At 42.6% G+C, this 22,887-nt stretch overlaps 1 protein-coding gene across 1 annotated transcript; it reads left to right on the top strand.

Annotated features, from left to right (window-relative positions):
• Window positions 1-4,325: 4,325 nt before the first annotated feature.
• Window positions 4,326-21,933, top strand: TPGS2 (tubulin polyglutamylase complex subunit 2). Its single transcript, XM_019471026.1, has 7 exons — window positions 4,326-4,399; window positions 5,403-5,404; window positions 12,472-12,559; window positions 14,262-14,393; window positions 16,067-16,180; window positions 17,679-17,839; window positions 19,844-21,933. Exons 1-7 carry the CDS (start codon window positions 4,390-4,392, stop codon window positions 20,069-20,071), a joined length of 735 nt encoding a protein of 244 aa, XP_019326571.1. The 5' UTR covers window positions 4,326-4,389; the 3' UTR covers window positions 20,072-21,933.
• Window positions 21,934-22,887: the final 954 nt, after the last annotated feature.

Genomic DNA, 22,887 nt, shown 5'->3' with positions numbered 1-22,887 from the left:
GCCAGCCCTGCAGCCGGGAACCGCAGGGCAACCCGTGGTGCGAGGCCCGGGCGCCTGCAGCGTTGGGAACCACGGTGCTGCTGGTTGAATCAGCGGCAGAAATCCTGAATCTCTCGACTTGAGAGAGCCCTACAGTTTAAAAAAAATCAAAGAAAGGTAAAGGGGTGTTTTATTCAAAATCGTGCATAATTTTTAGCCTCTGTGGTAACATAGGGTCAGCAGGTAGCATGCCCGATGGAAGGAGCTCAGCGTGGTGCGGTGTTCTGGCAGAAGACTGACCTGTGAATCTGCTCAGGATCAACTCTCCATAAATAGTCACCCTGCAGCTTATTCCCCTACCCTGGGACTTTTTCCACAACATGCCCTGCTTGCCACCTCCAGTTTTTGCTCATGTCTTGAGCCTTCTTGCGTCCCTGCAGTTCCCCTTGAAGTTCAGCGGGAGTGCAAGGCAGCCAACATCTAAAAGTAAGGCTTCTCAGAGAAAACTTTACTCATGGCAGTAGAATCACAAGAATTGGTGGAAGTATTTGCATGTGTAAAGATTTTAGCGTCAGACCTTTCATCTGTCAGCAGCGTGGGGCACAGAACTGCCATATTTGTATGGCTGGAAAGCAATACATCTATCCCAAGCCTTGCGTACAATAACATTACAAATTGAGTTCCAGAAACCCCTGCCATATTTGTATGGCTGGAAAGCAATACATCTATCCCAAGCCTTGCGTACAATAACATTACAAATTGCAGTTCCAGAACTTCTTCCTGTGAATTTTAAAGCCAAAAGTGACCGCTGTAATTACCTCATCCAGCCGCTGTATTGCAGGACAGTGAGTTTCATCTGGTAACCTAAGTGTATTGCTAATTGCACATGTTTTTAGATAGCTGCTCAGACAGATGAGATTAAAAGATCATGGCAAAATTCTTGCTGTGGGTTTCAGTGAGGACAGGATTTCATCCTCAGTCTCTGTTCAGCGTTCTCTTACTGACATTATTGGACTTCTTGGGGGTTTTTTTAGGGTGTTTTTTTTTTGTTTTCCAGTTGTGAGGTCAGGATAATATTATCATTCTACTCTGTGAGAGCATTAAAAAGGTGAAACTACTGATGATCAACCATCATGGCAAGTGCTTCTTTGAAGTAGCTCTTTTTAAAAAATTACTAGCCCTACCCACATTTTTACCACGCAGGCTCAGATATATGAGATTCGCATGATGTTAACTACATCCAAAAGTAATATTGCCATATAAACTGTTTTGGGTAGGTGTGTTATTTACACCAGCAAGTTATGCCGATGCAGGTTTGGCTCTGAAAGTCCTCTAGCATCCCTTTCACATGGAAGGTGTTTCCTGGTTTGCATTTGGGTTTTTTTGTTTTTCTGTCTGTATCTCTGATGACTTGTATTGTGCAATATAGTAATGTGCACCCCAGTCCATTGCAGTGATGTTTTACTCTGGTTCTTTTCTCTGTCTCTCCACTCCTTCTGGGAATTTTGTGCATTTTTTCCCAGTGCAGTAGTCCAAAGCATGTAAATTGTGCCACCATATTAATTAGAATAGCTGAACGAATTGGGAAACATTACCAATCTGTTCAGTGTTTGTTTCTTTCAAATAACAAAGGGTATCTCATTCAGAAAGATGCCTTACTCGGTAGTTTGCAGCACTAGAAACTGTATTATTTTAAATCTTCTTTTGGGAAGTCTTGTAAAGCCAGTAGATACTTTTCTGCCTACCATAACATAAAAGCAGTCATAGGCTTTTAACTTGGTTGAGTTTGTGAAACATTTTTTTCAGGAGATAGAAATGATCATGTAATGAAACTCAACATACTCCTTTTAAGCAAGAAAATTTTGCACGTACAGTATATGGGAGCTTGAGGCCCAATTTTCCAATACCTTTATGGACAAATGTTCATGGCACCATTTCAAAAACCCTCCTTTAAACAAATTCTGTATATGAGGTGGGGGCAGGGAGGGGGTTGTTTTGGGTTTTTTTAACTTGTAGTCTTTGTGGAAGTCCCTACAAGGTGGGAGATTTCTCACAAGCATTATGGAGGTTATAATTTGAGGAAAAAAGAGAGACATCTTTCCTATTGCCTGTATGATTCATTTTTCTGAAGTTCTAGGACTAATAGCAAATTAGTCGATTGCTCACAACTAAATATGAATGGGGGGTGTTAGCTGTTCTGGACTGCCCAGAGCAGGACCATACTTCACTATTTACAGTCTTTTATTAGATAAGAATGTAACTATTCAGACATTTTAAAAAGATGCTGAGAGCTTATGCAACTTATAGGCAGCATTAGCAGTACCATAAGGACTGATAATGCTGATTTCCTGCTTCAGCTTTGTGTCAGACCATTACGTCTACTCTTTCTGATTAATACTGCAAAGCATCTTTGGAAGCTTCCAGATGAAATGTCCTAAAAATAGGACAGAATTTACTGTGATCTTGCTTCAGAATAGTTAATAGGGAGGAGTCTTCTGAACCAGTTAAGCTTTATCCTGTAACTTTTGTCTAACCTAGGTGACTTCTTTATTTCTTCCATCTGGAAGAAAAAGCAACCCACGGCAGACTTCTTCTTTTCCTCATTAATGTTTAATGGAGCTCCCATCCATACCTACACACATCTGTTAAACGTGGTCTTCAGTTTACCCACAGGTTATTTTTAATATAACATTCAGGCTTAAGACAGAATTTCTCTTTCTTTTGATCTTGGATTTGGTTCAGACCTCTTTAGAAGTTGCAGCTCTCTTGTTCCTAGACATCTTCTTTGGCTGATATGGTATTTAAACTTCCGTCATCCCAGCCAAGCCGTTGTGCATGATGAATTAAACATCCCTGCTGTTTTCTTTGATCACAGAAATAACAATTACTCTGTTATTATAATCTCTTAACTTGTCATAAGGCTTGCATAGCTTAGATGGAAAAGATCATTGATTACACACACTTCTTTAGAAGCAGAATACATATGGACGGCTAATATTTGAGGAAGAGACAGATCCCCCCCGCCTTGCACCCATCTATTTGAAGCAAAACTCGGCGAAACATCAGAGTCTTCTGTATGTTGGGGCCCTGCATTGGCCAGAAAGATTACCTAGGTGACCTACTATGATGATTTTTTTTTTTTCTTTTTTCTGTCTTTAGCTTGGACTTTGGTTTTCTGGTGCTATGTTTTGTCTTTTAAATTATTTGACAATGTAACAATCAATACTTCCAATTAAAGTGAAGTTTAGACTTCCTGAAACTGAGTGCTGCTCTTCCACCATCAGAAGAGACAAGGGCAACACCATTGCTAGAATCAAAAGCCCAGCACTGGAGATAAAAAACAAACCAAAGCTCTCTGGTGCCTGCCTTTCCTGTCTAGTGCACTGTGTATGTTTTACCGGAAAGCAATTACAATATGTGTGACTGCTTTGGGAGCCAATACTTTCACAGCAGAGCCGGTCTTGAAAGCCCTGCATAGTGATCAGTTCTACTTCATGGCCCTGTGTGCTGGGCTTGCGATTCCCACAGTAGGTTAGTAGTCTTTCTGGACCTGACCCAAAGTGAATGAAGTCAGTGGGAACTATTTCAGTTGGCTGTAGATGAAGTAAAACATTATAAAATAATAAGTGCAAGGGAGACTGTTCTGCCATCATACACCTGCAAGGATAGCACCACGTAGATTAGTATCTTGCACTTATATAGCATTCTTTCCCATAAAATACTCAGATGTTTTTTATGAATATGAGCTCAGTGCTCGTTACAAATTTGCATGTGTCTAGCTGGGATTCCAGAGAACTGATGTTTACTCATGCAGGTCCCTTTGGCAGGATCAGATTCTGCGTCTGTTCAAACCCACTGAATCCAGCACTGAAGTGTGCCCGTCTTTGTGGAATACAGTTGTTAGCAATTCACAGCAACACTGCACAACATCTTGTGTCAAGCTGAGAATATCCTACCCAACTGAAACCACAGGGCATGCTTACAAAGAAAGATTCATCTCTCTTTTAGAGTTTGCCCAGGAACCCATGGCTGATTTTTTTTCATGAATCCTCTGCAAAAGGTCACACCTTGAATACAAAATGTGTGTGTGTGTGTGTGTGTATATCTATAAAAAACATCAAAGGATGGCATTGTGTGCAGCACTGGGTATCCTCATGCCAAGACATGCTGAGTACAGTTACACACAAAAAAGAAAGCAACTGCTCGGTCACCAGCACAATGCTTGCAGTCATTAATGCCTTTTCCCCAGCTGTCAGTCAGGTTAACTTGCAAAATTGTCTGGCGCTCAGTGCTTGGTGTCACCCGTGCCAGCTGCAAACATGCTCCTCTTTTCCTTTTAGAGACTTCTCCAGGAGTTGCTGAGGTGACGTTTGTGGAAAAGGAGCCAGCTGAACGCCACACAATCATTTCATGGGAGCAAGTGAGTATTTTTGTGACAATACTGCAGTGAGGTCAGTCTGAATGTGCAGCAGCCCATGGAGAATGTCAAATGCAATGGCTACCTTGTGTTTGTTTCTGAGACAGCCTGTTACCGAGTTTGATGCACAGTGGAGCCTAAACAGATTTTTTTTTTTTTTTTTGTTGGGTATTACTCTGCCTTTTAGGCTATCACATGCACCTGATCTGCTAGAGAAACTTCATCAGTGTGGGTATATTCAGAATGACAACTCTAAGAAGAAATCATATAACTGTAGTAGGCAGCAACAGTGGTGACTCAGTGGAGAGCAAATATTGTTCTGACTCAGGTCTGAAACCATTTTCCAACTCCCTTTCAAGCAAGCTCTTTATTATTCATGGCCATTAAAGGTAAAGGCCTCAAGCTGGAAAATACCACTGAGCCACCCAGTTCGTTCCAGGTATCTATTTCTCTTTTCAGTCTCAACTATTCACTTCCATTTCTCATAGCCCCTCCTTCCACTTTCTCTTTGGCTAACCGACCCAATCTTTTGGCCAAGGCATGTCCCATTGCCTGTTCTAGAAGACTATGAAGGACACATGCTGCCTTGACTCCGCTGACCTCACTGCATCAGACTGTGTGACCAGAGGGCTTCTGTGTGACTCTGGTGGGCAGAGATGGCATTTTTTGTGCCCTTTTTGAATATACATGTGTTTGTCAGTCCCATGACTATGGGGGAATAACTGCTTTCTAGGTATCACTCATATCTAGGGAAGAGACAGAAGAAGGCCTGACTGGCCTTTTGAAAGAGGCATGGCAGAGGATGGAGTTGGGTGAATCATCCTCCCTCTGCTCCATTAGGGCTATGCCCTAACGCACATGCTCCTAGAGACTGCAGTTGTTACCACTATGTAAAACAACTTCCCCTTCGATGATGCCTTGCCATTTACAGTTTTTCCTAAACAGTAGGGAAAAATCTTGCACTAGTTTTGGTAACGCCCTATCGCAATTAGTGATACTTATCAAGAAGTTATAAATCCAGGTCAGAATATATGTGCTGTAAACGTGTTATTTATTGAAACTTGTACAGTAGCCAGCCACTGTGGTCAGGCAGAAATGTCCGGTTTTTCAGGTTCATGTGAACTGATTCCTGATTTCTGTAGCTGTTGTTCAGGTGTCAGATTAACTGAGCTGGAAAGTCTGAGGCACCCTGACTGTGAGCCAGCTCAGGTCTGGGAGCAGCAGAGTGACATTCGCTCATTCTTCTGTTCAGTGGAGAGGACTGCTTCTCCTGAACACGGTATTGCTCTCATTTTCAGGTGCTGCTACTCCTCCTAACTGAATTGGGTTTGTTTCAAAATTGAGCTATTCTTTTAAAGCCAAACTTTGAAATGCTGTAGCCAAAGCACTTCGCTCCAAAGATGTCAGAACAAAACTTCAGCTCCCCCCCCACCCCAGCGGTGGACTAAGTTAATTGTGGAAGTAAATGGTGAAAATTAAATAGATACAGTTGAGCTAGACTGCTAATGATGAAGGACTTCGCTATCTATTTCTTTCCTTTTGGTTCCAGTTGCATTGGCAAAACCAGAAATCTCCCTTCTTGAATCAAAAAATAACTATTTTCTTTTACGTTTTTTTCTTGAGCTTTGGGTATGAAGTCTGATGTCTAACACGGTCCACACAATTGCAGTGTGTGCTGCAGTGATGATTAAGTGCAAAAAATTCAGCACCACACAAGGCCCTTCCAGGATGAGCTTGCACCTCACTTTTCCTCAAACTCATCTTACTAGAATTTGAATACAAGTTTATGTGTACCCAACGTTCACTTTTATCACTGGGTTTTTTTTCGTAGCCACTAGGTGGCAATACTTATGCACATAATCATTTCTCCATAGTTGAGGTTTTAACAAGATCTTGTCACAGGCTATATTTTTCACTCCCCTCTATGTCTTTGGTTATGCAAGTATTTGCGGGCTTTTTGTGTGATGTAGGGAAAACTGGTCAAACTATTCCCAAAATTACATTCTTTTTCCAAAAAAAACCTCTCTTCGTTGAGACTCACCAAACAAAAGCTCTATTCTTAAGATTTTTTTTACATTTTTTTCTAGAAGCAATTTTTCCTGTCCTGTTTCAGTTTTGCAATGGAAAGATATTTCTGCTGAGAGAAAATCTATGGTATTCAGAAACTTAAAATCAACCTTTTTTAAATCATGAATGATTAAAATTATGTTCTAATAATGCTGTCAATATGCTTTTTTTTTTTGTCTCTATCAGCTGTGTTTGTTAAATTGGGCTGTGCCCGGTTTGTGCTAGTATTTAACTAGATACCACAATGGAAGTTTTAAAATCTTAGATCAGCTTGTTGAATGTCCATTAGCTGCCATGAGGCTTTGCAGGGGAAGGTGAGCTTCATGACAGGAGACAGTGCAGTAAGACAGTAGGAGAACAGAAGAGATTTTTTCCAAGGCTTTCTGTAGAGGCAGAAAGAGCTGTTAAGTCTTACACTCAGGAAATGAAACCTGAAATCAATCCTGAATATTTTATTGGAAATCAGCACACTCGCAAAAATATTTAAGGTGTATGATTGTCAAGTGTTTACATGGGTAGCATCGCTTCCCCAAAACTTTCAAGCAGTTCAAAATATTTTAATAAAAACAGATAATTTTTTCACGTTTCCTGATATTTAGACCTACCAAGATATTATCTTTGCCCCAAGAAAGTGAGACAAGCAATAGAAGGGGAAATAGAGGCCGAGTTACCAGGTCGCTGGAACACCAGTGCTAATAACTGTATATTGTCCTATAAACACATTCCCACTCCTAAAATTAGGCTGGCAACTGCCCTGCTCCCCTCCACATGCAGTTTTTAAAAGTAGGTGTTATACTAAAATATTGCTAGGAGGCACTCTGGTACCTGCTGTGACAATGTCTGAACCACATTTTCTTTTTGCCTCAACCAGAAGAGAAATGTCACTCACATCATCGTTTTGATTTTCAAAAAATAGAAAATTGCATTCTGTTAGGGGGAGCTGGAGGTCCCAGAGCTCAGCAGCACAACAGGCCAAGCAAAATGAAGGGGGTCATTTTGCCTGTTCCTCTAATTGGCTTGTTAGCAGCGTCTGAACTGTCCCTGGCTGGCTGTAAGTGATCCCTGCCCATCATGTTGCTGGAGCATCGATATTCTACAACTCTGCATGGGAAATTTGTTGTTCCTCCTTGTGCACTTTGTCTACAAAGATTTATTTTTCTGTAATAAAACCATAAAAAAGCCCTCAAGCAGTCTGGTGCTTTCCTGTTGTGGACTGTCTTAGGCTGCCAGACAATTTAGAAACTCTCTGCATGTAAATCTCAGTGGGAACTGCAGTGGTGGTTTCTGGCTATTCTAGAAGTCTTCCTCGTTGCTTCTACCATACCTTTTTTTGACTCAAAAGTATGCATGCAGGCATGCACATCCGCAAGGATCCTTCTTGCCATCCTCCTTGTAATGTCCTCCCTCAGCATTAGGTGAGCCTGCCACCCCTGATCCCCAGGATCAGAGGATCTGACCATCTTGAACCTGCCTTGTGGCCCTGACCGTGGGAGAGGTGGGGAAGTGGATCCAGCAGAACCAATGCATGAGGAAAGGTGTATTTCTTCAAGCTGCATAATGGGGGAGAGGCTGGAGGACTTTTGGGAGGTGGATGGTGTTTCTGACACAGGGTTCCCCTCCTGTGGGGTCTTACAATATGCTGATTAAAAAATCGGCTACACAATGCCATCCTCAACAGAATTGCCAAATCCTGTTCGCCACCACGGGGGACAGGTCTACCCCAGGTCCATGCCTTTCGGGGCACGAAATCCAAGCAAAGTGATCTCCTGGGAGTCCCCCCCAGATCAGATTTATAAAAGGTGCCGCAAGAATGTCTCAGTATCTTACATAAATTAACGTCTTCTGCATTCACTGGCAGCTAGGGCAGACCAGTCATGAAACAGCATGACATTAGGGAGAGAGAAAGGTGGCTGCTGATGTGCTCTGCTACGTGGAAGCCCTGAGAAGTGACGTATATCCCTTCGTTCTCTCCCCAGAAGTTGGATAAGACTCATTCAGTTTTTTAGAGAAGTCTCTCTAGAGTGATATGCTTTGATTGCTGTCCATTTCTTTAGTATATTTGCTTGGGAGGCATTGTTACAACAGTGCTTTAAGTGAATTGCCATATGTCAGTGTTTTAGCTCTGGATCCAGCGCTGATCAGGTCTTGGCAGGCTACCCTATTCTTCTCTTTCCTCAATGGACTGTGCTTTCTTGGGAGACTATTTGGGGATATTATGGACAATAAACAAAAGAAATAGACCTCACACACCATATTGGGCACTTGGGATATTTTGTTTTATGAGCTGATGAGTTTAGCCAGATGACTGGAGTGAAAACAGCTGCTTACCAGGGCTGTGGTTAAGCCACTTCTGGCACGTTATTAGGAATATTGTATTTTATGGGACTGGAGATGACAACCCTGGAAACTACCAGCTAAGCCGGAGGTGTACAGAGCTTGAGAAGCCATTTTTAATATGTAGTAGTGGCTTGTTTCTCTGACTCTGCTGTCAGAAGACCATTGTTTTGAAGTCATAGGATCATGTGGCTAAGCATAATATGGCAGATTAGTCAATCCTTTCTGTCAAATGGGAGAGATGGATATTAGTGAAGCTTTCTACATAGAGGCCTTTACCTATAGACCCCAGATTTGCTCTGGTACAGCATTTTCCACTCATGTATTTTGCACCATCATTTGGAAAGTCATGCAAAGAGACATGGCTAGGAGAATCCTAAAATAAAGTGGGGAGGGCAGCCATTTGGAGAAACATGCACATGTTGATCTTTCCATCCAGAAAAGGAGGATTCAGAGCAGAAGGCCTATCCAGATGTGATTTTTTCCTTGTCTTAATCAGCTATGTTTGTTAAGTTGGGCTGTGCCCAGTTTGTGCTAGTATTTAACTGGATGCTACGGTGGAAATTTTAAAATCTTAGATGTTGTCATCCCAATGGATCTGGTTCTCCTGCTTAGAGGATAACACCCATTGAAGTCAAGAAAGCTGTTCCCATATATATTTTTACTGCTGGGGTAGATTAGTTAAAATTGGGGGGGTTGAAATGGACTGAAAGTGCTCTGTAAACATTTATGCTCTTCTGAGGTTTTGTAGCAGGTCTGTCATATTTTCTTTCTTCATAGTTTTAAACCTAGTCACTGTGCTTACAGCTACAGCTTAAAATTGGAAGTGGTGAAAGCGCAGCATGAAGTTGTAAATATTTAGGACTGAGAAGAACCCACAGAAGAAGGTGTGTTTGTTAAAGGCATTTGAAGAACTTCAGTTATGTCCACGTGGTTTAGTAATCTCCTGAAACTTACCACCAGGGCCTGCGCCATCAGCAGGCTCTTATCAAAGGACGCTAAATTCTTCTCAAAACAAAGTTTCTACAGTATCAGATTCTCTTGCTTTAATACCTGTTGCCTCTGAAGACTTTCCCTACCTGGGTTAGGAAAGCACTGTGCTAGTGACCAGGCTGCTGATGGGGCAAGTAAAGTGACCTGCCCTGTCGCAAGCTGCAAAGCCATTTATATCTGGGACTCGTCTTTAGCAGTCTGTCGGCATAAATGGATATGCTTAGAAAATAAGTTAACACGCAGGAGTGAAGGTTGTGGGTGGGTTAGAGGGTCCTGCACAGCATATACACCACAGTTTAGGGGACAGGGACTGTAACAACTCAAAGAAAGTGACTCTGAATAAGGCTTTAACAGGCAGAAGGGCTGCCCTGGTCCTAGGGGAGGAAGGGGATGTGGACAAGAGGAGGCCAGCACCTTCCCTTGCTTGTGCCAGTCACTGATAACCAGAGGCCAGTGTTGCAGCTGGATGCACAACTAGCAGGTAGCTCCTGCTGGATAGATGCATTGAGGCAACATCAGGGCAGATGGCTGGATATGCACAAGTTGCAGAGATGGGGAAGAATCTGGTCAGCATCTCTTGAGATGTTACAAATTCATTCCCCAAGTGAAGCAGACCTACATGAACTGCATGTGCATGTTTCTTTTCCTTAGCTACTGGTTACCAGAATATTCTTCCTTTATTTTATGAGACTTTGAATGTTACATTTTCTAGTAGCTGTAGGGAAGTAGTCCCAGCAGAGGCACAATATTGGAAAGCTATTAACATCTGACTCCTCTGCTTTCTCCAAAACAATTCTGTAACTGCTCCAAAACCCATCCAGGCCTCTTGAGGCCAGGCTGTGAATACCCACCTGAATAACATCTTGATCTGCGGCAGTGTAAGCCTGTATGAGGCACAGCCCTACTGACCTATAAATGTTCTTAAAGTTGCTTAAAGTTCTTTTTTTGCTTTGAGCGTCAAACTCACTGCACAAAGAGCAGGCCGTGTCCAACAGCATATCTTTAAAACTGGCTGAATGAAAGAAATACACCTTTTTTTAGAAAGGACTGAAAATCCCATCACAAAAGTACTTGAATTATCAGACATGCTATGTTGCAAATCTCATATTATTTGTCCATTTTCCCTGTAAAATGTAGCTCCCAGAGTCCTGTGATTATAAACAAGTCTCAGATCATAGAATCATAGAATAGTTTGGGTTGGAAGGGACCTCTAAAGGTCATCTAGCCCAGCCATGGGGAGGGACATCTTCAACTAGATCAGGTTGCGCAGAGCCCCGTCCAACCTGACCTTGAATGTTTGCAGGGGTGGGGCATCCGCCACCTCTCTGGGCAACCTGTGCCAGCATTTCACCACCCTCAGCGTAAAAAATTTTAGCATTTTAAAGAAGAAGTTGTCTATCCTCCTGGTTTAATGACAAAGCTTGACCCTCAGGAGGCTTATTTGTGTCTTTGTTACTGAGGAGATTTAAAGGCACATGGGACTGAAAAGGGAGAATGACCACAAGTTGCAACTTGGAGGTTCAGACTGCAATTAGTAAAACTTTTTCACAAGGAGAGTGGTACAGCCCTTGGACAAGTCAATGCAGAGATTGTGGAACCTGCATCATCGGAGACTGTCCTGAGTTTTGGGGTCTGATTCTTTTGGAGTCTTGAGTTTGACGATGCTTGAAATGCGAACCCACTTTAATCTTTATCGATCTGTTTTTTCTCTAAAACAATTACAAACAAAATTGCTTGTCTTCTTAAAACTGACAGGCTTCTGTACTGTTTCATTTTGTGTTCTTGACACATCAACAGGAATGGAGGGCCACTGGTCTGCAGCCAGTCCTGTCACCAGGAGCAGTGCCTGCAATTGCCTATAGCTCTTTGGGCTTCTTGTTGTTCTGAGGATTAAGCCTTTATCCTTTCTTCCTCATATTTGTTGCTTAGCTGAAGAGTCTAAGTAAAGAAAGGCTCCTTGCACAACCAGCATAGGTATAGAAGAAGGGTCCTGGTTCTTAGAAGCGCTCTCAGCAGGTCCCTGGAGTGCTTCTTTCACTGTTGTCTCAGAAGGAAGCAGGCTTAGGAGCCCCAGCCAAGCGCTGAAGTTTGGTGGGATGAAGCCAGACCAGCAGGTTTGTGAGACTGACTCTGTGTGTGTTTGCACACATACATTTGTTAAGTGAAACGTCAAACCTGCTTGATTATGTGCAACTGTTGAGTCTATGCTCCTCTCACCTACTTGGAACTGAAATCCTCAGAAGAGAGCCCTTGTGCTCATATTATACATGCTTTAGTGGAACAGGTAGGTTTAGTCTGATTTCACTTAAAGCAAAACTCTACTCTTGTAAGCCATATATATGAAAAAGCTGATTGTACTTATATATGTGATCTTGGAGCGGGTGTTAGTGTCGAAGGAGGATATGTTATCTCAGTTGGGGAACAATCCTGTAATAACCTTGTGATGACTGACTGATCATTATGAAATTTTCCCAAGTCATCTTTGTTAATACAGTAGCACAGACCCAAGAAATACACAGTTTTCTCTCAAGGTTTTAGGATGAGATATTTGAGCTGATTTGATTCATCTTGGAATTGAGCAAAACATTTAGTGGCAAATATTTCTGTACCAATATTCAGTTGTTCTTTGGGTTTGAGGCACGTTCTGCATTTTCCCATAACACTTTGATTGTGATTTGCAGAAAAACTCCTGCATATTGCCAGAGGATTTAAAGAACTTCTATCTGATGACCGATGGCTTCCAGATGACCTGGAGTGTGAAGACTGATGGTGAGTCCATATATTCCTCTTCACTGATACCCTCATTTCATTGCAGCCAGTCTTTCCTTTGCAGAATCTCTTTAATATCAAACTTACTTTCTGCACACTCAATACACATCTGTCAGCATCCCGCATTAGTCTGAGCAAAAACACATGCACCAAGTCATTTTGAATTAAAAATTAGCACCATTCCTTAACTTACAAAAAAATGAAGTAGTTTGTTGCTGCTAGGCAGCTTGATCAGTGACTACAGAAAACTGGCCTCTGAATTAATAAGTGAGTGCAGTACTGCATGGGTTCGTAGACTATTTTAGAGATGTCTTGGTGAGGAAAAAAATATGACTGCACATCAGAGGTCCCTTCCTGATGCAACAGGGCAAAGCCTATTGCTTGCATGTGCTGGACTTCCACAGAAGAGACATGTACACTGAACACTGGCTAGAAACCAAACAAGTCTTCATGACATAAATACCATTCCGTAATACACTGGCCATCTGTTGACACTCAGATTTAGGTATGCAGTTTAAATCTCCTACCTAGCCTCCCTCTGTAGTTCATGGAGAGAGAAGCAGCTTTAGCACATTATCCTATCATAAAGCAGTAAGAAGAGTCACCCTCTGATAATGCCTCTTTCTCATTAAAAAGTTTATGTACATGCCGGAGCCTGATTCTGCTTTCCACCAGCTAAAACCCATTCACTGGAGTTATTTCTGGAGTCAGTGGTGGAAGTAAGAGCAGGGCCGAGCTTTATTGTCCATCTTTGGCAAGAATCAGGTGGTTCATTCACTCTGCACTGGAGCCCTGCAACTATTATCCTGGCTCTTGTTGCCTTCAAGTGAGGTTGTCAAATTGGGCTGTCGACACTGCTCACTTCTGGAGATGGGTGTCAAATACAGGGTTTTCCTCAGGAAGTGGAATTTCATTTCAGAGACAGTTGACATCAGGGCTCTAGCACCTGCACTGAGTCCCATCGTGTTTCATGTGGGATTTAGTGTGTTGTGAACTCTGAAGAGTCTTGTTTTCAGGGCACACAAGTGCACAGAGACCAAAGCAGCTCACCTAACTGTCTTGTTTCAAGAAGCACCCAGTAGTGCCTTCTGACACCCTTCACACTGGCACATGGCTGAACAGGGTGTTTGTTGACTTAATGTCTGGTAACAGTACTAGTCCTCAGAAGGAGAAACAAGTGACAAGTCCTCAAGCATTCATTGAGGAACACCCGCACGTTGACACACTGATAAAATCCTGTCTTGGAGTGGGAAGCAAGAGGATGCACCCTGAGCAGGTACATGGGGTGGAAGAGGATGAGCTGCCCAATAAGCTGTGAATGGGTGGGGTGGTTTCTGGTAGGAAGGGCAGCAGCAGGGAAAAGAGTTTTGAGGAGGTGGCTGTAGCTAGCCAGGGTTTTTAATAGCCAGTTTCACAGGACTGGGCTAACACCTGCAGCACAGGCTTAGCCAGCAGTGTAATTCTCATACCTGCACAGCTCTGAGATGGTGTCGCATCACCTGTAAGTGTGATTCTGTGTTTGAAAAAGCCTAATTTTTGCTCCTGTGGAGCCTGACTTGGTTAAGTGTCCAGGCCTGCTGGGTATATCCATCTTTTCTTCCCCTCTGTGTTTTAGAAGAGATTGAGTTGATGTGTGGAGGAAAAGAAATACCTCCTATGCTTTCCTGACACTGGATGTGATTAATGATCAGTCTTACTGCAGATACCCCAATGCCTCTGGGCTCCATGGTGATTAATAGTGTTTCAAAGCTATGTCGGCTTGGGGGTTCCTCTATGTACACTCTGCCTAATGCACCAACTCTCGCTGACCTGGAAGATGACACAGACGAGGAAGGTAAGGTCCTGTTAACAGGCTAGAAAATGTCTGTCTGTCTGTCTCATCCCTTTTGCCCTGTTAGGGTAATGTTAGGATATAGCACACGGATATAGCAACAGAAAAGGTCACTCCAAGTAGATGGGGTTTCCTTTGTCTCCTGGGCCAGATCTACTACATGTCCTATTAGTCCCCTACAGCCTTGAGAGGTAGACCTGCATGCTGTGAATCTCATTGGGATTGTTAATGCTGCCCGTCGCTAGTAGTATTTGCATACTCTTTTAGCAGCCTGGCAGCCCTCCTGTTCTGCCTTTTCCCTATTTAAATTTTTAACTGAGGCTTCCTCCAGTGATTCAGCTTCTAAAGTCTTTGTGTGCTTACGGTGTTACATGAAAAAAAGATAACCGTTTTTGTCTTGGTAGTGAAAAGACAGCTGGATGTACTCTTTGGAATTGGAGCACATGTAAGTGTGCTCCATGTAAGTGTGAGGTGGCACTGGAAAACATGTGCTTCCAGACTGCCTAAAAATGCTGGGCATCCTGCAGTTTGGAAAGAAAAAGAAGAAAAAAAGCCCACTTTTTTTCTCAGAGCTCTTATAGTCTAACAAGACTGGAAGAAGTAAGAAGATAAGAACAGAGCGAGGTGTCCTGCTGACTCCTTAAAAAATTGCTATTTGATTTCAGTCTTATCTCTGAATCTCTATAGCTCTTGTAGCTTCTAAACGTGGCTGAAAGTTTCTTTTTGCACATTCCAGCTTGGCTGCAGTCCTGATCTTCTAGCCATTGTAATGAAATGGGCCAAATTCTGCTTCCATTTAGCCAGTTAGACCTCCACTGATGCACTTAATAAGGTACACTGAGAAAAAGTTACATCCCCACCAGTGTTCTCATCCTGACTTTCATGGAAAGCTCTTCTGAAGAGTACAGCTCTCGTGTCCCCCTTCTTCTTCAGCAGCATTAGAATTCAAAATTATATTCTGCAAGAACTTGCAGCTACACGATCCCAAAATGGTCCTGTAGAAAGGCTCTGTAGTGGTTGTGGGTCAGAAGTTGTGTATGAGTCAGAATGTGTGGCTGTTGAGAAGGATGCTTATGTCACGCTGGAATGTATGAAGAAATGTATATGTCTCCAAGGTCATCAAATTCTTCTGTCAAGAGAAAAAGAATGAACTGGTCTGTCTCCCTGTCCTCCTTAGAAAAAAAAGAAAGTAGGGCAGAAAAGAGATGGTGGATAAAACAGAAGTAATGGACTTCAATTGCAGCAAGGAAGATTCAGGATCCATGTGAGGAAAACTTCTAAGTGATAACGATGGATTTGGGCTGACTGCCTGGAGATTGTGGCATCTCCAACACTGGAGGACTTTAAGAAAAGATTAGACAAACACCTCTAAGGAGTAACATCTGTAAAGCTGACCTTGCTTTGTGCCAGGGAAGGACTAGAGGGCAGCTTGATGTCTCTTTTCAGCCATCAGATTTTGACTCTGTGGTTTGTTTTCCTACCAGAGATTAAGATTTTTCTCACTTTTTTTTTTAATACAGGGAACTTAATCCTTTCCAAGAAGTATAAATATAGTAGTTTGATTTAGTTCTTCCTCAGCTGATTTATTAATAAGTATCAAATAGATTGACTCTTTGCAGTTGAGTCACATTCAGTTTTCCAGACATGTTTCATGAAGATATTTTTTCTGTTTTCAGGTAATGGAGACAAACCAGAGAAGCCACACTTTGATTCTCGTAGTCTTATCTTTGAATTAGACCCATGCAATGGGAATGGCAAAGTTTGTCTTGTTTATAAGCACGCTAAACCAGGTAAGACTGAAAAGAGCAAAGTTAGCCATCTCTCGTTGTGGATTTTATCTGGAGGCCACACGCATAGAATCATCTTACATTTCTGATCTTCTTTGCAATTTGTAGGTGAACATCTACTGGGATGTCCTGTCTCCACTGAAGTCTGGGGCTAAACCTTACAGAGACTTAACTGGAGCTAACATTTGCCCTCCTTTTAATGTTTGAATCTGAGTTATAACTTATGATTTCTGCATACATAGCATACTTGCATACTGAAACAGGAAAGCATTCACGTATGACCTACAGACAATCATGTTGAAATAATGCAGAAGGCTAGAGCTCAGCCACTAACATATCTCTGGTTACTTGCATGTCTCGGAACAATTCCCTTACATTTTTATGAGAAACAGTGTAATGCTGCTTAGAAGCAAAGGATAGATGGTAAAAAAGGTCCTTAGCTGATTGAGACAGACTTAGACTGGTTCTTCCACCTTGTGCATAGATGCAGAGCCTCCACGTGCTAACTAGGTCAAAAATAAGATGTGAAAGATGTGGGCTGAGCTGTTCCTTCTGACAGATACACAGAAAGCTGCTATCAGTCAAGGATTGTGAAATACCCAAGTCACTTGTACAGTAGTTATCATCTGACACAGTGCACAGGTCACTAGGTGTATGTGTATACCTGTATGTTTGCTGTGCGGCGGTGTGCAATTGTGATATACCTATTCTGAAGAAAACCCTTTGGTTGTTATCTTGTGTCTTTCATTGGGTGTGACTACAACTCCCAAGGCAGAAACTTCTTACTTGTCCTCTTGCCTTCCAGTCTTAGCGATTTTAGCACATGCTGTGGATAACCTGGGCAAGCGGAGGGAGCGTTGGTTACAGGTGTTGATGTCGGCACAGGGGGCAGACAGTGTGTTTAATTGACAATGATGTTCAGCGTCTCAATTTCCCAAGTAAAATCACTTCTTTTTATGCTCCAAAGGATGTCACCACCAGAGAAATATTTGATCACTGTGGAAAGATTCTGCAAAATATGTTTTTGTTGGCAGCATACACTCCCATGACTTCCAGACTCTGGACTCTATTCAGTAATCCAGATGACTGACAATTGAGTTAGTTGCTTTTTACTTTGTGGGGTAGATAAATGTTTGCCATAATTGTACTTTAAACCTACACTACAAAGTTGCTGATGTCCAAGCATGTTCTATGTAGAACATCAGTCCCAGGTTGGGAAGGAATAGCATTACATCCATTTTACGGTGGAGAAAATTAATATAATGGCTATTGCACGAGTATTTTTAGTAAGGCTGGGAGCAGAACCAAGTCCTTTTCAGTCCCCATCCTCTCACCATTAAACAATATTGCCTCTGGATAATCATCTATGTTAGTCAGGAATGCTGTGTTTTAGAAGCTGCAGCCTTTCTGATAAGTATGTTGTGTCTCCCACCTGACAATGGCCAGGGGTTGATCCTACCACTGCAAAGCAACAGTATAATTTGTGTTTGTTTTGTTCTAGTTGTCTCCCCAGACACAGAGATATGGTTCCTGGACAGAGCTCTGTATTGGCATTTCCTCACCAAAACCTTCACAGCCTACTACCGCCTGCTCATTACCCATCTGGGTCTCCCACAGTGGCAGTACACCTTCACCAGCTATGGGGTCAGTCCCCAGGCCAAGGTAGGACAGCAGGATCCAGCTCATCAGTATTTCGCATGAGTATAGACTGGAAAAACATCTTCCCACCTTTTGACAAGCAGTCTGTAGGCTCCAAGTGAGCCATGGAAGGGGCCATGAGTCTTTCCCCTATAGCATGTTAACAGTCATTTGTTTATGTTAGTGAATTCACTAACATTGTGTTAACCCTGCTTTTCTCACCCAAGTTGGGCTCTACCTTTGAACTCTAATAGCAGGTGGTGGAACCCCAATTAATTATTTGTTTTTATGGCTCTGAAGCCAACCTCCACTTCCATGACTGCTGGCAAGTAAGGAGATGTAAAGTCATTCATCCCCACAGCTATGTAAGATTTGTCTAGATCAGTTTTCTGGGCATAGCACCAAACAAAAGCCTACTGCTCTCTGGGTGGAGAGGAAGGTCCAGGTACACATTAGACAGAAGCCCAGACAAAGACTATGAGCTTCAGCCTTGTCAAGAATATTAATTCCTTTGCATCCTCCTCAGACATGAAGGGATGCCTTGATAAAAATGGTGCCCAAAAAGGGGGAACTTAAATGCCAGCAGTCCTAGAAGTAGTTATAGGAGAGCTTCAGGCACACCCTCATGACCATTCCAGCCCTTTATTATTATTAAAATTGCTATTCTGCTCTGCCAGAACCCTGCTGTTAGAGGCTCCTGCCATTCCTCTGTGCTTGACTGGGCCTTCAGCCCTAACCCTGTTTCCACTCTGTAAGAGGTCAGGGAATGGATCTGACAATACTACCAAACACAGCACATAAGCCTGTGCGATGTCTGTGCATGTTGGCAAGGCCTGGCAGGTCTCAATGAGTGTCCTGCGCTTCACCCAGACAGGACAGCTGTCTTACCAGCATGACATTCCTTGGTCCTGCCTCAGCCCTGTGCATACATCAGAACTACTCACTAAAATCGCTGCTGACTTCCCATCTATCAATGGCTGTGGAATTTGGCTCTTTGTATTTCTGGTGTCTTTCCTGCTATACTGTGCTTTACTTTATCAGTCAAGGCTGTGTACGTGTGCTCTAGCATATGCCTGTGCTCTGCCTTTCTGTAACTTTCCTGCTAGAACATTTTATGTTCAGTATATTCACAAACCTTAGTGAAATCATTCATGTATTCCCTAATCATTTGCAGCCTCTGTTAGTTAAAATCCTCCTAGTGTGTTAACCATTACCATTTTTAAAGGTCTTCAAGGATGGTATATTAAAGCTGTTTTCCATTAAGCAGTACATGAATAGATTGCCATCTACATTTTGGTATTGATCTTTTGTTTATCTTGTTCAACACTTTGCTGATGGTTTCAGTGGGATTTGTAATACCATAACCCCTGCAGTTTTATTTCCTGACTTCGTCAATGGAAAACTGATAGGAAAAACACTAAGAGATGAGAACTGCAGGGCATAACGTTGTGGTGGCATCTGGGAACCAAAAAAAAACTCGCAGTCACTTCTAGATGTAAAATCAGGCTGAAAAGAAACAAACACAAAATCCTTTGTGTAAAGAGTTAAAAACCTGCATTATTGTATGTGTGAAGAGAGGGGGGGAGGCTATATTTTGAGAAGTTCAACTAGTTTGGTTCCAATTTATAAGCCAATTCCAATTCCTTTTAAATTCCAAGGTTTTTTAATCTTTTCTGCTTCTCTGAATCTAAATAAACGTGGTTTAGTTTCATCCCCTCCCTTTGCTTTTCCTCCTGTGGTTTAAATCAGGAGTTGCTCCTGATAGGAGTTACACCACTGGAAAGGTAGTGTTAGGTTTGTGTCTGGTTCTCTTCTTCCCTGCCTGGAATGTGGGGCAGTTCCAGGACTGTAGCTGTAGCTGAGCCTTGTGTATCCTTATCACAAGGCACTCTGCGTGGTCCTGTAAACTGCAAACTGATAAGTGGTGTATGATTAAAATCAGGTCTCAGGGGTGAGGGGGAACAGGGTGGAAATGTCTAATTGCAGTTTGATTTTAACCTCTTCCTTCCCTACCATCCTGCCTTTCAGCAATGGTTTAACATGTATAAACCCATAACCATCAACACAGCTCTCCTCTCTGAAGAAGCTGATTCCTTTGTGAACAAGCTGGACCCTAATAAGGTATTTAAAAGCAAGAACAAAACTCCAGTGATCAAAAAGAAACCACCCTCCCAGCCAGCAGGCTCCCAAAAGAGTCACATGAGCATGACCTCCTCCAAGACATCCTCACTAGCTGGGAATTCTTCAAGGAAGTAAGACCCCCAGACCTGATCCCGGACAGCATTTGCAATAAGCTTTGATGTTCTCTGATGCAGAGTCTCAGTGGTTCAGACCAAGTTCCTTGTGCATGAATAGATGTGCCCATGGAAAACACATTGCTGCATTTGCATGAAATATAGCCACGATGTACTTTGACATGGCAGGGATGTAGTTCCTGGAGACTCTGAGAAAAAAACTTGAGACATTGATTTTATTCCCTTCTGCTATTTGCAGCATGTACTTTTCAGAGGGCGTGAAGAAGCCCTTGATGTCACTGCTCTATAGGGAAGCTTTTGTTCCTGTGCAACTACAGCAGTGAAATGAAAGCAAATGTAAGTCACTATTACTTTAATAGACCCATGCTGAAATACAGCATATGAAGCTATTTCTGCCATCTCCTTTGAAAGAAACCTGTCCTGACCTTGCATGCTATGGGAGCAGGCTGGAAAGCACTGAACAAAGAAATATCTTCTGCTTCAGACAGAATCAAACTCCGCACCTCCCTGTGCTCATTCCAACCTCTGCTCTGAGATTCATGGTACAAAGGGACCTGGGGCTTCACGTGTCTGCATTGGCCTAGTCACTTGCTCTACAGCCCAGACCACTTTTTGGCCTTTGTGCCGTATCTTTTTGGAGAGTGACATCTGTGTGATGCCCTTCCCAATAAGCCTGAAGGCAGCCAGAAGCTGCAAGATCCGTCATTGCCTCTGCTTTCTCCTCTTGTGGAAACTGCTGAGCCAGGGCAGGTCAGTGGTGTTAAGAATGCGTCCCATAAGCCAGGAGGACCCCTTGGTTTGTCACACAGTCATTTGCAAAGTTGACCATTCAAACAGCCTTTGTCACTTTTCAACTGGGCAGGATCTGACCAGGGGCCACTGAGATCCTACAGCCTTAGAAGCCCTTGATGCTGTTTTCTATACTGTAAGTTTTCAGGTTAGATCTGCACTTTAACCCATCCACTGCTGGTTTTCAGTTACGTCTGATTGTTTCCATTACTTTTCTTTGCTATTCTGTCTTCTTAGATGTTCTGGAAACACATGGTAGCAACCAACATATTTTGTGCCTAAGCAGGGAAATCAAAGTCACCATCTTCAAATAAGCATTGATTATTTAAACAGCATCATCTTTTATTTATGAAACAGTCACATAATTACATAAGACAAACCTACCTCACAGGGATGTTGTGAGGCTTTCACAAGTATTTGTATGGCCTTCAGGAAGATGAAGCCACCCTGTAAGTGCTTAATAGTATTTTAATAAAGATTTGAATATTTTCCTCCAGAGTGATTGGGTATTGGAAGATGCTTTTGGGAGCACATGCACAAGGATGTATTGTAAGAGCAGGGTGCAGGCTGGATTGTTTGGCTTTTTTTTTTTTTTAATGCAGTGGAGAATCTCTCACTGAGAAGTGATGGGTTACAGTGTCTTTTAGCTAATCCCATCCTGAGCTACTCTGAAGTTCCCAGTTTAGTTCACATAGACCAAAAGACTCAGCTGTGTGACACTTCTGCCCTGCGCTCACCGTTCAAAATCTCTGCAGCCATCAGCCCCAGCTCTGGCATGCGTTGCTGGCTTCCAGCACTGCCCAGGTCCCACCCTCAAGTGCAGTTGCTGCATTGGCTGGCAGCTGCTCTCTGTCACCCCCAAATGAGAGAAAATCCTCTAATGCTCTTCAGCTCTCTTAAGCTGATGTGCGTCTTGTGACTGGTGAAGATCTGCTGTAGCTGCTCTACTAATACAAGGTCAGCTCTAATGAGGGAGCAGAGGCGTCAGTACCTACCACCCCACCCCATGCCACAGTAATACATTAGTAATCCTTTTAATAGTGAGCTGTGAATGATCATTAAAGCCAGTAAATGCCATTTTCTGGAATTCTGTGCAGTATTGATGTTCTGTCACTTCCTACTCTTGGAGATCCCTGTGTTGTGTGTTCATGGTACCCAGCCCGGGGACTGCCGTCACATGCTTGACATACATACCATACTTGCTTAAGGACTTTCTAGAAAAGTTAAGACTGTTGTCACCCCCCTGGGAACAGGCAGCTTCTGATACTGTTTTACTTTTAAACCAATGATACCTCAAGCTTGTAAGGCTGTTGCAGGCCCACTTCGTCATTCAGATGGAGGTGGCAGAATTCCTGCAGGAGCAGGGTAGCCTATTCCCACATTTCTCATGCATTCAGAGTGGAGAAAAGGGGTTTGTTTTTTTTTGTTTGAGCGTTTAGGGATGCTGCCACAGAAGTTGTCTGAATCCTTTCATATGGTGGTAGTTAAAATCTAGCCTGTCAGAAACACGTATGGTTCCATGATGCCAACGTGTTCCAGCAATGCTGTGCCAGGATTTGGGAGACCCTGTAGTTTAGTTTACTAATTTTTTGGTGCTTCCTGAATGTTCAGATCAAAAAGCAAAAACCAAAACCAAGCATGAAAAAAAAAAATCAGGTTCAGGCTTCTATTTCAGGCTGTCCTTGCTCTTCTCTTCTCTGTGCTCTGCTAAACTAGTTGTTCATTAGGGTGATAGATTAGCAAATGAAAGCAACCCTAGGCCCCTGATCCATCAGTGTAATATCTGCCTCTTACCAAAGAATATTCCAGATCAAAATTCCTTTAAGTTAATTAAGTTGTTTCTGCCACTGTTGGATCCTGTATTTTGATTTCTATGAACATACAGGTATCTGGAGTCTTGCAGCTCTGCTTTGCTTTTCTCCAGAATGTGATGATTTTTTTTTTTTTTTTTGTGTAGATTATTACACAGGGAGATTGAATAATTTCTTCGGGTCACAGACAGATCTAGCCCTACCCGGGTCTGCCCAG

This window comes from Aptenodytes forsteri, unplaced genomic scaffold (assembly GCF_000699145.1).
Source record: "Aptenodytes forsteri isolate BGI_AS27 unplaced genomic scaffold, ASM69914v1 Scaffold266, whole genome shotgun sequence".
NCBI lineage: Eukaryota > Metazoa > Chordata > Aves > Sphenisciformes > Spheniscidae > Aptenodytes > Aptenodytes forsteri.
The sequence above is the reverse complement of the archived record's forward strand: the minus strand, read 5'-3'. Positions and strand labels throughout refer to the sequence as shown.